This window comes from Oreochromis niloticus, linkage group LG12 (genome assembly GCF_001858045.2).
Source record: "Oreochromis niloticus isolate F11D_XX linkage group LG12, O_niloticus_UMD_NMBU, whole genome shotgun sequence".
Classification (NCBI taxonomy): domain Eukaryota; kingdom Metazoa; phylum Chordata; class Actinopteri; order Cichliformes; family Cichlidae; genus Oreochromis; species Oreochromis niloticus.
Window position 1 is genome coordinate 22,831,173 of NC_031977.2, and position 20,089 is coordinate 22,851,261.

General features: G+C 38.6%; 1 protein-coding gene across 1 annotated transcript in view; it reads right to left on the minus strand.

Annotated features, from left to right (window-relative positions):
- fancc (FA complementation group C) overlaps nt 1-19,733 on the minus strand; it is a 33,952-nt gene extending 14,219 nt beyond the window's left edge. The window contains exons 1-8 of the mRNA XM_005452131.4: nt 19,528-19,733; nt 16,460-16,690; nt 11,033-11,120; nt 10,803-10,897; nt 2,650-2,757; nt 2,500-2,558; nt 1,741-1,905; nt 1,299-1,452 (exon numbers count right to left, since the gene is read on the minus strand). Of these exons, the coding sequence (XP_005452188.1) occupies nt 1,299-1,452; nt 1,741-1,905; nt 2,500-2,558; nt 2,650-2,757; nt 10,803-10,897; nt 11,033-11,120; nt 16,460-16,657 (867 nt within the window). The 5' untranslated portion in view covers nt 16,658-16,690; nt 19,528-19,733. The remainder of the gene's footprint in view (nt 1-1,298; nt 1,453-1,740; nt 1,906-2,499; nt 2,559-2,649; nt 2,758-10,802; nt 10,898-11,032; nt 11,121-16,459; nt 16,691-19,527) is intronic.
- Between the last annotated feature and the right edge of the window lie 356 nt (nt 19,734-20,089).

Below are 20,089 nucleotides of genomic sequence, written 5' to 3' on the forward strand. Positions count from 1 at the left end.
ACTGACATTTACAACTTCCACTCGGAGTGCAATCAAAGGGCTAGGTAAACAGGATGCCATTCATAACGCGCACACAAGTATTTTATTGTTGTGTACAGATGTTTGGCACAAACAATGTGTAAAAAAATGTCTGCTTTAGACACACATCCAGATTCGGGTTGGCACTGTTGTATCTAATTTCAGTGTTTTTCCACAGCTTTCTTGAATTGTCTTGTTTCAGTGACACATTTAATTATTATGGTTATCCTTACATCTCACTGAGGCTTCACTAATTTGCCAAACAAGTTTTAAATGTGGGATAAAAAGCAGCCTCCGTTGCCCCTCCTCTCAAAAAAAGAACACCACTCACTGCTTTCACTTTGTGAGCACGTAGTAACGAGGACGTCAATTTCATCAACCAGTCATAACAATCTATAAATCAAAATCACCTCTGACTGGACATGATCTTAAGTTATATGAACTTAGGAGTGGCCAAGAACTCGAGCGACAGAGAGCTCCGTACTTACCAGGCACAGTAAAGGCTGTGTAGCACAGGCCAAATGATGTGAGATGGGGTTAAGAGCTTGCCAAATTATGTGAGACCCATGCAGCGCAAAGCCAACTGGTGTTAGCCGGGCAAGAACAGTCCATAAAGAGCCACCAAAAAAAGCAAAGGCATGTTTCCCAGAATTATGCATATTATAATCAGCAAAATTTTGCAGCAAGGCCTATATTAGAAGCAGCTAAAACTGCAGCTTAACACATAAGGAGTGTGCAATGAGTTCTCATGCGAGCCCCTGTAATTCAGGGCAGATGAGTCTGTGCATAACAAACTAATTTAACAGCAGCAGTATATCACCAATATATCAATAAATGATGCCAATTCATGCAGCAGTAAAACTGCAGAAAATCTCACAGTACAACAGGACAACATTCTGCACATTCTCTCCAACTCTGTCGACATAAAACAACAATATCCTTAGATACTTGTATTTCATCAGATACAGCACATATACTTTTTTTTACTTTTTGGCACTTCTCTGACTGTCATGAACTACAATAGTATTGCCAAATTGTTGCTATAAAATGTAAATGATGGGGGAAAAAAAGATTAGATTTAATCTATAGCCCAGCAGACTAATCAACAATCGTGTCAGGTACGATTTAGATGTAGCTGTTTCAAATGTCTGTTTTAAGAGTTTAAGTTTACAATATAGCTGATAGTCTGGGTTTCAAACTCTTTGATAAAGAGTCATGGGTATTTTTTGTACACCACAGAATTAAGGTAGAAAATAACTAGAAAACAAACGTTTACCCACCAGCAGTGACTGTGCTACTTGTTGCTCTAGCTTCTGTGGTGTTAACCCTGTAGTTATAACAGACTGCAACAGACTGAGGACTGCTTCTTCCAGGCTGGAGAAGCTGTGATACCACAGAGATACCAAGGCCTGCTCCTCCAATGCCAAACCCTGCCTGGGAAAGAAAAATAAATAACATCACTGCATGTATATTCCCAGCTGTGAATATTGTGTATATTGTAAATGCATGTATATCACAATCAGATAAAATTCCAGGTTACATTTGTGAAAATCGTTTCTACATCTCAACTATATGAGCCTAGAAATCCTCCTTTGTTTGCCTATGTAATGCTCCAATCTATAAAATACCACAATTAAAATGCTCAATATAGTACAGTAAATACAATGTGATTATGGACTGGGTCATAAAATATTCAGCTTCAAAGCCTTAATACTTTACTACCTTGAGTAAGCAGAGGTCAAAGCATCCAGAAAGTCTTCACTGAGAACTTCTGTGACACAAGCCACCGGCCGCTGTAGCAATAGACTAATGAGAGAAGATGCCTCGGGACAAGCGACAATGGGGATGCATGCCTCTGATATAGCCACAATCCTGTCACATGAACACCTGCATGGAAGATAAGATAGATCTTTATTGTCACTGTTACCAGAACAATGAAACACAGTACTTCACCTCAAGTTAGACATAAACAACTCTGCTATTAACATAGAAAAAACAGAAATCCATCCAGCCTCAAGTTTTATTTTCAGTTATCCTTTCCACACATCCTATTATTTAAAAATTCACAGCGTGTTGGATTCAAATGTGATTTTAAGTGCACACGTAACTATACTAACCATTCTACAAGCTAATAATAACAACTTTGACAAAGGCTATCTATTAGTGTCCTCTAGAGTGGCTGCAGTCAGTCAAAGAGTTAGCTAATATGATGTTAAATGACTGATTACATCACCATCCCTGGATCTAAACTGTGAGGATTTGTTATTTTCTCTGCTGTATATGAATGCTAATAAATACTTTTATTAGCCTTTATTAAAGATAGTTTATATAAAACCTCCTTGAAACTATGATGATTAGTTTTTTCACCGTTTTACAACATTTTCGTTAAGAAACAAAACAACACACTGATGAAATATGAATGCCACTTATCCAGCTGGTCTACATATTTTATTTATTTATTTATTTATTTTTCACATTTACCTCTGACTGTTAAATAATGTGCAGCTTTGTCCAACATTTTCCTGCAGCAGCGCCACCTTCTAAAAAGCCAGTCAAAGCACATATAAAGCATGTTAAATTCAATATCTTTGTATGTAATGAATTATACCAACCGAAACAAAGCAATAATACCTTTCTCAGGACTTTAAGGTGGTACTCTTTAGCTGGTACACCCGTACACTTCATTAACGCTTGTGCTGCAGTGTCATCTTCTTCTGTGGAAAGCTGACACAACACTTTCTGTGGAAGGTCAGACAACACAATGTGAAGGAAATTATATGTACTTTATGCATAAAGCCATGTGGAAAAGAAACATGCTTTTGGCTTCTATAGGAATTAAGAGTGCAAGTAGCAATCAGGTGCTGCTAATAAAATTTTGGTTTGATGGTCTGCACCATTCAGATGTGTGTTAACACAGTCTTCTCGGGAACGGACGTCCTAGCCAATCCACTGCTCTATACTCTGGAAAATTCCCAAAAGTGTAAGAGCTCCATCTCAGGCTCTACTGGCCTCAGTTAGAATGTAAATGTTAAAGCTTATGACAGCACAATCACAAAAAGCCTGAACAAGCATGGCTGGTTTAGAACTGTTACCAGAACAAAGCCTTATGTCTCTAAAAAGACGGCACCATTTAGGTTTGCAAAATTTCACCTGGACAAACCAAAAGCCATCTGGAACAATGTCCTTTGTATATGAGACAAAAAATAAAGATGTTAACAAAAAACATCTCATTTCAGCCTAAATCTGTCATATTAACTGTGAAATACAGTGATGGACAGGTGGTGATCTGGGCTTGTTTTGCAGCCACAGAACCTGGGCACCTTGCATCAAGTCAACCATGAATTCCCCCTGTATACCAAAGTATTCAAGAATCACAGGCCGTCTGTACAACAGCTAAAGCTTGGCCCAAACTGGGTAATGGAACAAGATGATGAGACAAAACACTTGAAACAAATGTACAACAGAATGGCTGAAAAAGAAAAGAACCAAGGTTTTGCAGTGGCCAGTCAAAGCCCAGACCTCAATCCAATTCAAATGCTATGGTGGGATCTTATGAGAGCTGTGCATACACAAATGCCCACAAACCTCAATGAATTAAAGAAATGCTGTAAAGAAGAGTGGGCCGAAATTCTTCCACAATGATGTGAGAGACTGATAAAGTTGCAGAGAAATGATTACTTCAAGATTTTGCTGCTAAAGGTTGTTCTACAAGCTCATGAATCAAAGGGTGTACTTAGTTTTTTTCACAGTACTGCAAAGTCCAGTGAATTTTTTTCTTTTGACTGTACATGCATCACAATATAACAAGACTTTGATACAATTTTCCAAACCCTAAGATCCATAGTATCAAAGCTAATTAGTTACTGGAATATAGGATGACTCTACTGGCATCACATCATTTGAACCGCATGAGTGGAGAAAAGGTATTCCAGTAAGCGAGACTGTATGGACAACATATGAGCAACTTCAGAGATGAACATTCCTTCTTACAGAGGGCCTTGGTGTTTTACGAGAATTTTTTAAAAGGGGCCTCATCATACACTGATAAACTAGACTAATAAACTCAGCTGATTCTGGTCTTCAAAAAAATGCTGGTCGTAATCAAGGAACAACAGGAGGGAACACAATGCTCATAGTGTAAGGCACAATGCTACATGAGTAACTCTCAAACCGCTTTCAATAAAACAGCAAAACTGCCAAGATGTACGATTTCTCAAAATATTTAATAAATATGTCACAGCAGAAGAAGCGTTGAGACATATTGCCTTGTTTTTACTTTCAGTGTTGGCATTTAAAAACCAAAAGTGATGCCACACAGCATTCAGTGGTCTCGTGAATGATATACTGAATTTTTGACAAAAATATTCTTCAGAATTCCTTCAGAAGTGCTTGAAAACCCAAAGATCCATAACATGAAATTAGAGATTGATTTAAACTTTAGAAATCCCCTCAACTCAACCACAGATTTGACATACTGTTGCAAGCTGGAAAGTGAGATCCAACAGAAACACCCAAAGCCTCACATCTTCACTAGACATTTCTTTTTAGAGCTGCAGTAAAAACAGAGAAAACATCTACACCACAAAGAACCAGTTCCCTTCAAACTACAAACAGTGTGCGCTTAACAATAGATAAGGAGAAAAGGAGACTTTGAAGCACAATGTATAAAGAAAAGAACTCAAGTGAAGCAGAAAAACAGAAACCAATGTAGGGATGCTGCAGCGTTGGTGGTGAGGATGTGTGGTTTCTTTGGCCAAGCCCTACAACACGCTAAGATGCTTACCCTCCACATAGTCGCAAAAAACAACCCAATAACTACCATCTGAGAGCCCTCAAACTCTGCACATTGAGTGCATAAAAAAAAACGATCAATCTTATCCCACCCTTGGTAAGGAGGCACAGTGAGGCTGGGGAATGAGAGGGAAGGGAGGCTGGTTAGAAGAAATATCAGAGGGACACTGGAATGCACTGCGATGGCTGCAGTTTAAAAGTCATAAGCAACTAAGTTGGCTTTGGGGACATTGACTGCCATTGCTGCCATAGAAATTATCCCTCCATAAATCTAAAATTAAAACAGAGGATGTAGAAAAATGCACAACGCAAAGGCTTGGGTTGTTTTTGATGGGTGTCTGTTAACAATTACTAAGCCATGACTGAATTCTCCCAAAACCAAAGAAAGACTGAAGTATAACCTCAGATGGTCAAAACAGCAAAGACAAAAACAGAAGATGAAATGAAGGATAAGAGTGCAAAAAAGGCTGATTATAGAAAATAATAAAGAGAGAAGCAACTGCCCTCAAACCTGGCACAAAGACAGCTACAAGAAAGAAGCAAGAGCAATTTAAGTTTTCCACCAAAATGGCCAAATGTGTCACTTTTGACCCCATAAACCTTGTGTATATGGACAATTTAAGACACTGACTTTTGAAAGAAAGTCATTTGTGTCATGTAGCCAACTCAGAAAATAAAAGTTTTACAAGAGGCAACCCTTATAAATTCAGAAACTTTTATGCTATATTTTTAGCTTTTTGGTTCTTTTCAAAGCACAGCTTTTTTAGACTGAGCTACCCTTTTGTTGACACATTGGTCATGATTTATGCTATAACATAAAAGTAGCAAGTAGACAAAATAACATAAATTATATTCCTTTATTCTAAATTTTAACTTTTGACTTCAAGGGAAAAGTATGAGAAAGTGCTTTTGGTAATTCATTGTAATTAGAAATCCACCCACCCTTCCACTTCATCCCAAATGTGCTTTATTGGATTGAGATTGGGATGTAATGGAGGCCATTTGAGTACAGTACACTCACAGTCATGTTCAAGAAGCCAAGTTCTAAACAAAAATTGAGAGTCATCAGACCAGGCAATGTTTTTCCAATCTTCTACTGTTCAGTTTTGATAAGCCAGTGTGAACTGCAGCCTTTGTTTCTTGCTCTTAGCTAAGAGGAGTGGCACCCGGTGCGGTCTTCTGCTGCTGTAGCTCATCTGCTTCAAGGTTTGATGTGTTGTGCGTTTAGAGATGCTCTTCTGCCCACATTGGTTATAAGAAGTGTTGAGTGTTGAGTTACTGTTGCCTTCCTACCGGATTGAAGCAGTCTAGTTATTTTGACAGCTGGGATAGGCTCCAGCGCCCCCCGCGACCCTGAAAAGGATAAGCGGAAGCGAATGGATGGATGGATGGATAGTTATTTTCCTCTGACCTCTGGCATCAACAAGATACTTGTCCCTAGTTTTTTTGTATAGTTTTTTTTTAATAAACATTTTCTCTAAACCCTACAGATGGTTGTGCAGGGGAGTCCCAGATGATTAGCAGTGTCTGAAATACTCAAACCAGCCCATCCGACTTCAAGAGCCCCATTTCCATTAGTAACTCCTCGGATTGACTCACCATGGATCGCCAAGGTTTTAAGGGTTTTCCATTAGGTTACCTGCTCGGCTGTTGTTCCAAGCGATCCGAGCAGGCACTAAAATGTGGCGTCATCACACTGCATGCCACCGATTGCCATGCTATGCAGCACTGCTATGACAACGACAACGTACATTAGGTGGTACTCGATTATAATAGAAAATTGGTCAATCCGAATAGGTACTAATGGAAAAGAGGCTTTAAATCAAAATTGCTTCTCTATTCTGGATTTGAACTTCAGCAGGTGGTCTACATGCCTAAAGCAATTGAGTTGATATGTGATTAACTGATGAGATATTTTTGTTAATAAGTAGCTGAATGGGTGTACCTAATAAAGTGTCAGGTGCATATTCATTTTACATGCCCAGTATTCTTGCAAGCTCTACTCATAGTTGGAATATTCTGACATGAGAATGCTTGTGTCTGTTGGCTGCCATTTAAAAGTCATAGTCTTTAACGCTTAGATATGTTGTTTGTGTATCAAGTAGAAAACAAACAAGCGATGAAACGATGAAAAACTCTTCCTCATAAATAAAAGAAAGAAATGGAAAAGAGAATCTCAGTCAATCGGGCAATGACACCCAAAAAGAATCAGATAAAGGAAAGTCAAAGGGAGACAAAGCTACTTTCATCTTCAAATAAAAACACATAAAAGGAGCCAGTGTTAGCCAATAATAAGAAATATGTTTTAAAAGTGAAGTAGCCACTGTGGCTCCAGGGCCTAGCTGTGGTTCACTCTGTTTGAGTCACTACAGATAGGCATCAAAGATTAAGATATCAAATGGTTCATCTTCTGTCCCTCTAATATTATACTCTCATGCTCTGCTTATCTGTCATCTCCTCAAAGCTCATGCCATGGTAGTGCAGCACTGTGTGGTCTCTCTGCAAGTACAGGATGTCGAGAAACAGACCAATTGAGTTAATGACTATCTGACATAGCCTACAGCTATACCAAGAATTCTTCAAACCCAGTCAGAACACTCAGATGTGGGGAAAAGAGGCAGACAGGGAGGGGTGAGGCAAAGACACATGGGAGAAAAGGCTAAGTACTCTTAAGTACTACCACTTTTTAATAATAAAAAATAGAAATATATGGCTATTAACATTACACACAGTAGCAGGCAGGGAAAACACACATATTCGTGCAAATACTCAAACGTGCATGCACAAACATGCACAAAAAATAATAAAAATTAGGTGCCACTTAGCACCAGAAACTCAGCTTATTACAGAGGCAGCAAGAAAACAATGTTGGGGAGCAAGATCAGACAGGGCTAACAGAAAACAGGCTGCTTTCTGCATTCCAGGACAGTCAGCCCAACACAACACAGACACGGGGAGAGACACGGAGACAGACCATCTCTGGCCTAAAACCATACATCTGCCCTGTTCTCCCAGATGGGCCGAGTTGCGGTGAAAAGGTTTTTTTGTTCTTCCCGTTATTCCTGTCTTTTGCGGTAAATGGAAGCTCCTTTTGAGGACAAGAGAAGGACAATGAGGAGCAGCTACAGAGGTGGTTATGTTATGTTATTGTACTTTCAAGTGCTGCGCAGTACACAATACATGTGCACCATTTTTCTAGAAATGACCTCAGTGAACCCAGCTCTGGTTGTTAGTGCAGCTACTACCAAACCATCATGAACAAGTATTACATTACTTTGAAAATACAATGGAAAAACTGGAAAAACTAACCAATTAGTCTCCAGATTAATTTATGGTTTTATTTACAGTACGGGAAAAAAATCTGTAGCCACCCCTAATTTATATTACTTTACTAGGAAAAGCCTCCACCATGTTTTTCAGATGGCTGTAAACCACTGAACCTCTCTCCTGACCTCCTTCGTACATAATAACAATGATTTCTACTACCTCAAGAATGGCTTCTTGACAGCCACCCATCCACTAAGACCATAATGAGTCTTCAGTTGATCTATCTACTCTTAGATCTACAGGGTGGGCCATTTATATGGATACACCGTAATAACATGGGAATGGTTGATGAGAATAAAGTTACGTTGAAACCAAGCACACCATTGTTTTTCTTGTAACATTATCAATAAGTTTGATGTGTCACATGGCCCTCTTCCTATTGAAAAAACAAAAGTTGTATCCAAGATGGCCGACTTCTAAATGGCCACCATGGTCACCACCCATCTTGAGGAGTTTTCCCCCTCACATATACTAATGTGCCACAAACTGGACTTTAATATCACCAACCATTCCCATTTTATTACGGTGTATCCATATAAATGGCCCACCCTGTACACTAAAGGACCCATCTCTCGGGTCCTTTGTGTCAGGTCTTTGCTGGATGAGTTTTTTCCCGTTTCTTAAAAACATGACTTTTGGATATTGTTCATCTGCTACAGACAGTTTTTTAAGCCTGCCACTTTCTGTCCTCCACTCATCCAGTGTAGTCAGATTTTTTTTACACTGCACAATACACTGAGATATGCCTGCGTGATAGGGTGATAGTAAATAAATAAATAAATGAATAAATAAATAGGTTTTTCTAGCTGTTCGTGTAGACAGCAACAGTTCATTCTTTAAGTTACATACTTTTTTATGACTCATATGTCAGTGATAAGTGGCTTAACAAACAAAAAAATGTTGCTCTGAAAATGGCCAAGTAAAAAGACTGGACTATACGCAGGTAATGTCCAAAGAGAAACTTTGAAAAGCTGTCAAAAAGCCTGAGAACCACATATGAAGAATATCTGGCTCACTGGAAAAAAAACATGATAAATGAGGGTTGGCTCAAGACGTTTGCACAGGTTTGTAAGAGCATAATGACATCGTGTTCTGTTAAATTAACATCAAACACCAAAAGATATTCAATTTACCATCACAGAAGAAAACAAAACAGATAAAAATGGATCCGATGATTAATCGAAATACATTCAGTTAAAGCTTTCAGCCCGATTCTGTTGATTTATTAATTAATCAAAAATACTTTCAGACCAATACAACTGTTGTAACTGTAACTGAGCAGTTATATCTTCACCATCTATCCATTTTATTAACTGCTTATCTAAATTGGCTCAAAGTCATGGGGGAGCTGAGGCCTATTCCAGCTGTCATCAGGCTAGAGGTGAGCTACACCCAGGACAGGTCATTTCCCCTATCTAATTATAAACAAGTCTTATTGTTATTTGAGAAAGTAATATTAGTCTTCATATCTTCCTATAGTTCACGTACACCTATGCACATAACCACGATGCACACATGCACTCTGCTTCTCCTCTTGCAGGTCAAAGACCATCTGGCAAAATTTAAAGTTTACTTCCAAGACACTGTTCCAATTAGCAGGATGTTTTATTAGATGAGAAATTAATCCAAGGAATACTAACACACAGATAATCTGGCAAAAATGTGAATGTTCCACATTGTTTATCATAAGCCATCTGTGTGAACCCTCTCAAAGTTGAACACCACAGAATCTTTTCTTCCCTCTGTTCCCGTTCCCTCCTTTGTATGTGCGCCCTGAGAACACACAGTTAGCAGGATCCGCTAACTATAATATGAAGGCTGATCCTCCTCTGGTGACAAGAGGCAGTAAAACAGTCCATTTTGATTTGCTTTCAAAATATGTTTTACAGTTTGGGGCACAAAAGCTTAGGCAAACAGAGATCCAATCTACCACATTCATCATCCATGTCCAATTGGAGAGGAAAGAGAGAGCTGGCCATCAAACTCCTATTAAAAGTATATTAGACTGAAAATCTCTTCAGCAGCCCGAAGGCAGTCAAAGAGAGATTCTTTTATGAGTATTTGCTAAAAGAATGATCTGTAACAGCCAAATAATCTGTATGTCAACTCGGTCCAGAACGAATTAGAACATGAATAGCAAACAGACCAGGTTTTAATATGATGGCAATAGGAAGGAAAATGTATAAATGTTATAAAGGCATAAAAACAACTAATACAATATCAGAACATTTTATAGTTCCTTTCTTCTCTATTTTTTCCAGGATTCCTTTTTTGTGATAGATATCTACTCACAGTAGAGCTATAACACATATACTACATGCCACAAGTTTCTATATTAAGTCAACACGAATTACATCTTCACTGCATATTCAAGTGGAACCAACTTTTTTCCCTTTGTGTAATATATTTTGTGTCTTTTTCTGACATTCTCACAATAAAATATATCAGGTCACCAGGTCTTAGTGAATATGCTGCAATTATCACTGATAATCACTAAATTTATATGACATAAACAGTCACAGATATACTGAAAAAAGTACTGAGCCATATACAAAACCAAGGTATTCTATTGGGTGACAATCTTCAAAATATATCAAAAGTCAGACCAATTTTTATCAGTCACCTGAATGAGCCATTGATAAAGATTTAAAATGCAAAGTGTGTACCCGTATCCACTGGTTGGCTTTTTGCTCCACAGCATTGCTTGGACGCTCTGAGTACAGTTCCCAAAGACACCCAAGCAGCAGCCCTCTGCTTGTATCTGCAAAAAAATACACCACCACATAACGCATTATACACCATGCGAGAATGATTACCATCATTATTACTTTTGTCTGTTTTGGGGATGTGAAACCCACTAGCAATTGAGTGCAAGTTGTCCAGAAGCTCCACTCACCACACACAGTGACATAAGGATTCCAGCACAGCCGGCCCAAAAGCTGGCCTAAGAAGGGCAGCCTCTTCATGGTTTCTGTTGTTGAGCTCTTAGAGGCAGAAAGAGGGAGAAAAAAAAGACTTTATACTGTACATGTTTTTAATTTTCAATACTCTCTTACTTCTCGGAAGGTACATGCAGAAATATGTTTTTAATAGGATGGAAATATGACACAAATGGAAGAAGGACAACAAAGGAAATATCTTTTCATTGTTTCACTGTATTACAGATGTTTGCACCTCATCACCTGTTTCATTTATCCTTTTAACCTAGCAACACTTTGTCATAACATTAAACATTAGAAGAATCTTATAATCACAATCCTTCCTAATTAGAACTGAGCTGAGTAACAGACACATCAACAGCTGTACAGTATACTGCTCATGCATCACCTTGTTTCCTTTGTTTTGGTCATGTCACAACTCCTTCCATAGACTCAACAGTGATAGATACAGAAAACAGAACACAGTGCAAAACAGGGCTCTGGTCAAGGGTGCGATACCTGTAAGGGTTTAAGTACTCATATATGTGCTTGTTTATCCAGCTCAGAATAACAGACCATGTGATATATTTCACCTCACAGCCAATTAAAACATCCAGAGATGTTTGGAGCAACAGCAGATGCTGCTTTTGAACTGGAATGACTTTTACACTCGACTTCTTATAACTTTCATTTATATCCATTTTCATTTAATGGAATATCAAAAAACACTGCCCATACCCTCATATGAACAATAATAAAGCAGAGCTTGTCCCAGTACTTATCTTTTAAGGCCAGAACTAGTTTTACAACTTCTACAAATGGCTCTTTAACAATATCCAGACCTAACTTATAGTTTAGCAAAATAGAAATATATCTGTCACAAATTTAATTCATTGTAGTTTTACCTTTGCTAGCCAAAGGCAGAATTTTCATTCAAACTGGAGGCTGAGGCTTTGAGCTTAGATTTGGAAAAGAAAAATACATATAAATAAACAGGTGTACACTCCTTTTGTTGTTTTAACTTATTATTTTATGGGTTTGCTACATCAACATGATTGCCCGCACTGCGACATGCAGAAAACAGATCAAAGAGATGACGCATGACTTAAATTTACAAGCATGTCTGCACATGTGAGCAGGAATCATGTTTACGTGCATGTGCAAAATTTCTTATTATTCAGCCCATATTAACAGACTGTATCATACATTTAACCTCTGGGCTAATTTAACTCTACAGCAAGTCTTTACAGCAGAAAAATCCCACACAGTGATTCTGACATATGCCAGATGTAATTGAAGCAGCGTGCTGTTGCCTAATCAAAGACAATTGCTCTTACTTCACTCCCATGTAGGGCTGAAATAATTTGTTTAATGGAGAAGCTGAATGACAAAAAATTAATCTGGAAAACAGATCAACAGGCATTTAAAGAGGTTTACTATGTTTCTGTTCGAATCTAAAACTCTGAGTAAAAATATGTGTGTAAATGCAATAGACAATGCAGTGTTCGCTCACTGGTTCAAACAGAAGTGCAGATGGTGGTAGACACAAGGTACTCTTAAGAAATTCTACTTTCTGTTTTTTGTATGACTTTAGTTTCCAGCTTTTACAGGAAAAAAGACAATTGGAACAAAGTGATTATTGTTCCACATTCCAAATAACAATTACCCGCTTTTTTGTTTTGTCTTGTGATATAAATCCGGCCCAAGTTCACTTTGCGGTAGGTTGTTGCATGTGAGGTCTACATCACTTTTTCTCTGGTGAATTATTTTTAAAGTTCAAAGAAATCCGCTGTTGAAAATCTGTTTATTCTAAAGTCATTGACTAACCTTGTAGAGCAATGTCTCCTATTGAACATGCCTGGGACATGGTGGGTCAATGTGTGCATCAGATACAGCCACAACTAGGGTTGTGCCATATCACACTGTCTGTAATAAAACCTGTACAAATTTGTTACGTGACTAAAAAAATGTGATATCACCATATCAATAATTCAATTCAATTGTATTTATACAGCACCAAATCAAAACAACGGCCGCCTCATGGGGGCAGCCATCTGCCACGACCGGTTGGGGTGAGGGGAGGAAGACAGGACAAGAGACATGCTGTGGATTATTAAGAAGAAGACGGTTTACGGTTCTTAGTGTACAAAACAACATGACAAAACCAGCCATGTCTGAAAGTGAGAGCCGAGTGTCAGCCTCCAATGAATTAAGTTAAAAGGGAGCTACTTTGACATCTTCCAACAAACTGCAATGCTTTGTGAGGAGGAGGGGAAAGAAGCTGGTGATATACGACCCAAAAGAAAACAAATAGGAACAAAAAACTATCTTGGTATTTTAAGAAAGAAAAATCTGCACATTTAAAAAACACCACCCTGTTTTGTTTTGTTTTTTGTCAACAGAACATAACAGTAATAACACTAATACTGTCACATATTATTTTAAAGTGAACAGTAAGCAGTGAAAAAAAAGAGAAAATGAAAGTTTGTTTCGAAGCCATTATGCATCAATAGTGCTCTTTCCACCAGAATCAATCAGAAAACAAATGCAGAAGTTTCAAAGCAGGTGGGGAGAGGAAAAAATTAAGGCAGCATCATCCTGATGCGTTTAAAAAGATCATCAGACTGTCAAGGAGACCAAGTTGACTCATTCAAGAGGATGAGATCAACATTAATGGGAAGCATGATGATAATAGGCCAATCAGAGTTTCTATAAAACCCCAACTATGCCTAACAACACCAGCAACGCAGTGTGAAACTCAGCCTCTCACACACACTTAGCCTTACCATCAGCAACAACCCATGGCAAATGGTGTCTGTGTGCATATACATGAGCCTTTGTATGCTGCTGATGCAACTAAAAAGGAATGCTCATTTACAATAGAAACAGCACAATGCTCTGTGACTGCACTGACTGAATTCCCACAAGAATAAGCCATCACGAACAAAGTAATTATCTAAGACTACCAAAGCAAGAATCAGCATCAAAGCCTTGTCAACAATGTCCCTAATTGTGAATTGGGTTTGCATCCATGTGTCTTGTTTTGATTAGGGACAGACATCTCAGACAGAAGTGACTGATTATGTACTAGCGAAGGAGCCAATGGGACAAGTTTATAGAGAAGTGAGGTAACACTTTTGTCCCTGACATCATTGATCCACAGTCGCAATAGCCTTGACAATAAATACCAAAGTTGCTATGTTGATCACATAAATATACACTCACCAGACACTTTATTAAGTTCACCTTGCTAGAACCAGATTGAACCTGTTTATGCATTCAGAACTCCCTTAAGAGATTCAGCAAGGTGTTTGAAACATTCCTCAGAGATTGAACATGATAGCATATAGCTATCAATGCAGATTGTTTGGCTACAAATTCATAAATAAAGTATCCTGTTTCCAAAGGTGCTCCATTAAATTGAGATCTGGTAACTGTAGAGGCCATTTGAGTGCAATAAACTCGTCATCATGTTCAAGAAACCAGGTTGAGGTGATTTGAGCTTTTTTAAAATCAGGCTAGAAAGCACCCTTCAAAAGATGGGTACATTGTGGCCATAAAGGGATAGACAGGGCCAGCAACGATATATAACATATATAAAATAACAATGCCAAGAAAATATCCACCACACATCTGTTGCTTGGTTTGGACTTCAGTTCTCTTTGACCATGTCTACATTCCTAAATGCACTGAGTTGCTGCTATATCATAGATATTATACCTATTATTTCATATTGTGATAAATTACATACTTGTGTTTACAAGTACACCCAACAACATCCTCCCTTCATCTTTCTTTAGTGGTCCAGGATTTTCTGATCAACTCCTTTGAGGAGTGATGTAATAATGCATCTGTAGTGTAGCAGGCATGTTTAAAAGAGGACTTGACAAGCTGTACAACAGATAGCAGGTGCACATATTTAAACACTTGACATTTGGGGTGAATATGATTGCTTATTTTCTTGTTGAGGATAAAATAAAACAATGTATGATGCTAGAGCCAAAATTCGGCTTGGCATAAAGATTAGAAATAGGGGAATGCAGCTAGCTGAGCACCCCCCAAAATTCACCCAAATCCCAGCTCAGCAGCTGATTAATCTCATTCATCCTTTCTAAAATGTAGGAGCAAAATAGCAGCATCACAGTGATGGATACAGTCACACTAGCTGTTAAGGTAATTAACCAGTCTTCTGGCTACAGCTCCAGATGGATAGAGATGACAGCAGCAGTGGTCTTCTCATCCAAGATGTCTATAAGTGAAAACGCATACCTCCTAAAATGCAACTACTCCATTATGCAAGGCAACATCCTCCACTGTTCTAATCAAGTGTAAACCTGGAAATTAACAATAACTTGAAGTATTTTTCATCTCAGGCCATAAGCCACAAGAAAGTTGTTAAGTCATCAAGGGATGTAAAATGCTGCCAAGAAGCAGGCTATCCTCAGCTGGTCTTTTATGAGCCCACTGCCAGTAAAACGGATTTCAAGCCAATTAAGCTATACCATTCTCTTTCTTTGTATCCGTGCCATCATTCTACACACACTGACACCTCGGCATGACATATACCCAGAATAATGTTAACAAAAAAGAAGAAAGACAGAGAAAAATATCTATAAAAATATGGGGCTAACCCCAAAACCAACAGGGAAGAAGAAAGACAGGCAGACAAGGGACTGTTTCTGACTATTATCAAAGTGTTGCGGTAAAACATATGGAGTATATAGCATCACAAATTAGATCCTGAAAGGACACCATGACTCATGAGAGGACTCCTTTTGTGAGAAAAAGTATATAATGCAAGAAAAGTGGGTCACAAGAACCCGTGAGAGGAGAAAAAGCTGGAATGAGGCAGTATGACCATATAGAAACACCAAAATCTCACAGCGGCCATCCTGTCCTCTGCCCCCTTCCCACATTTGCTGAACCTGATACTGGGATACATTAGGTTAGCACTGGAGGTCCCAGTGCGGCTATTACCTGACTAACTCAACATCGCAGTGCTGCCAGCCAGACATACACAGCCTGTCCACAGCACAGAGCAGCTTCTGTTAGCGGGCTCCTAACGCTGGACTCACTGTTCATGCCCTGGCTCTAAAAGGGAGTGAACTCGCATACGGGGCGTGATTTTTAAACTAACTTAGCGCTTCGTTATTCAGATGGCTGCTTGGCTGTTCAACCTAGCCTAGCTGATTAATTGTTCTGTTCTATTTCATCAGATAAGGCGTTTGGAGCCTGTTAAGCACACCTCTTAAAATATACAGAGCATTTAATCAGACTGAACAAGCATCTAAGAAGTCTGGTGTAGGAACAAGACCATCCACATTTGTCAGAAACATACACCTCAGGCTTATACCTGCAGCTTGACAAAGTTCACATGGGCCCCACTGTACACTTTTTGTGCTTACCATGCTGTTCACTTGTGTGAGAAGCTGCTGGAGGAAATCCCTGAGTCTGCTCATATGTAGGCAGGTGTCTTTCTGCGTGTCCGGACTGTCAGCCTGGCCCCATGCCACTGCTTTGTCCAGCCAGAACTGCATCTCCTGGTCATTCAGCAATGGCTCTTCAGTTTGCAGGGGCTGGCTCAGTGGCTGCTGCTCAGACATTTGGCTGCTTGTCAATGAAAATTTACTGAGGAGCTAAGAGTGGAAAGATTAAAAAAAAAAAAAAGGTCAAATCCAAAGATTAAACAGAAAGTATCTTATCATCTATTCTTTATCATTTTTATTGGTACTTTCATTTATATAATATTTTTACATTTTTGATCTTGAATTGGTGTAATGATTTAAAGTATATTAGCAGAATCTCTAAATGTTTTAAAGAAATTCTGTTTTGTATTGTGGAACTGGGCCACCCAAGACACTTAACCTGTAAACAGTGTTGAACTGTTTTAAAATGAATGGGTCCTGATTTTAGTGCATTTTGGACATACAGACCCAGAGGGATTACAAGCATGCTCATCTCGTCCGTTTCATACTAATCCAGTGATCATTAGTCAGCTACATTGGCTATTCAAGGTTTGAAATATTTAAACAAACATGGATTTTCATGTTTTAAAGAATAAAATACACTGGACAAATCTACATGATCCCAAAGATGCACAAAACAAAATGTGATTTTGTGAGACAGAGTGAACAAAAATGGAAACCATATTTCTTTACTTAAGGACAGAAAGACCAGAGGCAGTGTTACATAGGTGAGGTACACTAAATATACAGTATGTGCTGCTATTGAAGTTTCCACCCAAGTGACTTCTTCAGTCTCTGAAAAAGTCACTTGGGTGATTGGATGATTCTTCAACATGACCTGTTGAAACAGAGCATCAAAAAGGTGGTTTAAGTGACTTTCAACATGGTATGGTTGCTGGTGCCAGGCGAGTTAGTCTGAGATTTCCTAAACTGCTGATCTACTGGGATTTGTACTGGGTATCCCAGCTATCAGTCTGTCACAGAGACAGACAACTATTCACACTCACATTCACACCTATGGGCAATTTAACAATTAACTTAACCCCACTAAATACATGTCTTTGGACTGCAGGAGGAAGCCAGATTACCCGGCGAGAACCCACACAGACAGGGAGAGAACACGGAAACTCCTTTGAAACCAGAACCTTCTTGCTGTGAGGCAACAGTGCTAACCACCACACCAACATGCTGTCCTGTATTTAAAACATTAATCCAAATATATCAGTTAATAATTTCAATCTGCCAATGTTATTGCTGTGCTCTTCTTTAATATGTTCACATGTGGTCCAAAACTTTGTAGCACAGGTGCCACAGGGGGATAATCCAATAACAAGCTGAATTTATAACAAGCAGAAAATAAATTGAGGCAAATCCGATTATGATAACCTCTCGGCGATCAGGCCTACTCACACACACATTCATGACAACCTACTGAAAAATAAACAGCACATTCTTCACCTTTTATGAAGACGGAGAGAGAAAAAACGTGGTGTGTGTGTGTTAGGATGTGTTTCATGTCTGTAAATAGCCTGCTGAGAATGGTGTGTGTATTTGTTGTTTTTTGCCATAATGACGGGTCTGTGTGGGACACCACAGAGTTGTGTTTTATGATCACGTCGTTACACACGATTTGTTTAATGTCTTGCCATCATCTCTGCTGGAAAGCCCCTATGGCTCGCTGATGTGAATATATAAATACTCATTTTCAGGCAGGAAAAAAAACAGACCAAATTAGGAACAAACACCCCTTGTTGACTTGTGCCTAGAGAATTAGAACAGTAGAATTGAAAAAGAACTACATTCTTAATAACTAAAAGTAACAGACGATGTCACCCACAATTTCTATCACACAGGCAGTTACCTGTGCACAGGAACATGCTAAAAACTGTGGTCACACAAAGTTGTTGGTCCAAATGCATGTCAGAAGAAATATGTACATGCACAAACACACTCGTCAGCAGCTCTGGTGTTGGCTGAACACATTTTGGAGCAGGAATGAGATGTGACTGGTCAAATATTTTCTTTGAAGATTTGTTAAACTAAGCTTGTGGACTTTGGGTTACATTGAGTTTGCTGTTCCAATTATGAGATTGTTGACATTATTTCAGTATAATCAAATCAGTCAAACATCACTTCTGGCAAATTTACTTCTGTATGCTCAACTATGTCATATTTAAAAACACTTGGAAAACTAAGAAGGGCTGTCACAATATTAATTTTAAAAAAGAATAGTTTTGTTAAAGAGTTTAGAATAACAAAGTAATGCATTTATTCGTCATTTTAACCAGTGTAGACCAAGCAACAGGGGTCATGGAGTAACTTAATAAGTGGCAAATTATGTGAATTATATGCTATTACTTTCACCTCACCAACTGCAAAATGTGCAACTGTGCAAAAAGGCTTATTAGTTGGGTTGCAACAAAGCATTCTCATACTTAATATATTAGCTAGCAAACATCTTTATTCATCTGTAATTCACAAAGAATTTCTACAAAAGGGCCATGCTTTTTTTGCAGCTGAAAACTAAGTGGAAACCAAAGAGAGTTTGGTACTGACAATCCATTAATCTAATTTTAATTTTAGCAACACATCGCTACTTCCCAAAGTGATCTATTAATAATAATATTTAAACCACCAAAATCATGAAATTTATTGTAAAACACAAAATAAAGGCAGGTACTCCCACAAATTGAGCTGTACCTGTCAGTTTCCAAACAGAGAAGCTCAACGGCTTGAATGCAGTAACTACGCCACACCACATGATGTCAGTATTTCTGCCGCTCTGCACTTAGGTACACATGCTGAAACGTTGTCACTTCAGCGTTAACACACAGAATAACTTCGAATTACAACTCCTATGCCAATCGGTTTCATACTGCTGCATGAGCCCAGCGCTGATTTTCTTCCTTCGTAGCCCGCAACTCCTGTATTTTAGCTGTTCGCTAATTAACTAAACCACTCTACAGTCACACGTCAATTTGCTCCAGTAGTTTCAAATTACGACTTGCCTGTAAATGAGACGTATAGCCATTAGACTAAAATCTCCACGGAGCAGAAGTCAACTGTATCCAATCATTCTTTATTACTTCGGAGAAGAAGGAAAGCTATTTGTGACTCGATGAAAACAAAACTGAACTTCCCTCTTCAACCGGGGTTCCGCGTATGGAAGAAGACAATTGGCTGGGATCGACGTCACCCGCGAACGTCCTCTCCACACTGCCAGATGGGAAATTGAGTCATATGGCTGAACGCTAAAAATATTATCTGATAATGGCCTCGGCACACTGCAAAGACGTATGAGTATAACGAACAACCATGAAATTTGAAGGTTTAAAGTGGTATGCATAAAGAGTTACCAGTGCTTCACGAAGAAGTAAAGAAAATAGTAAAGTAAAGGTTTTTTTGGATATTTTGTTAATGTAAATCGTTTACAATGAACCTGTAGTCAGAGAAAGAATAGGACCTTTTCTTCTGTTGAAGAAGTAGAGGAGGCTGCAAAAATGTTAGGAATGTTTGAAAGTCTTGCATAATATAACACCATTATGGTTTGGTTGGTTCTCTGATTATTGT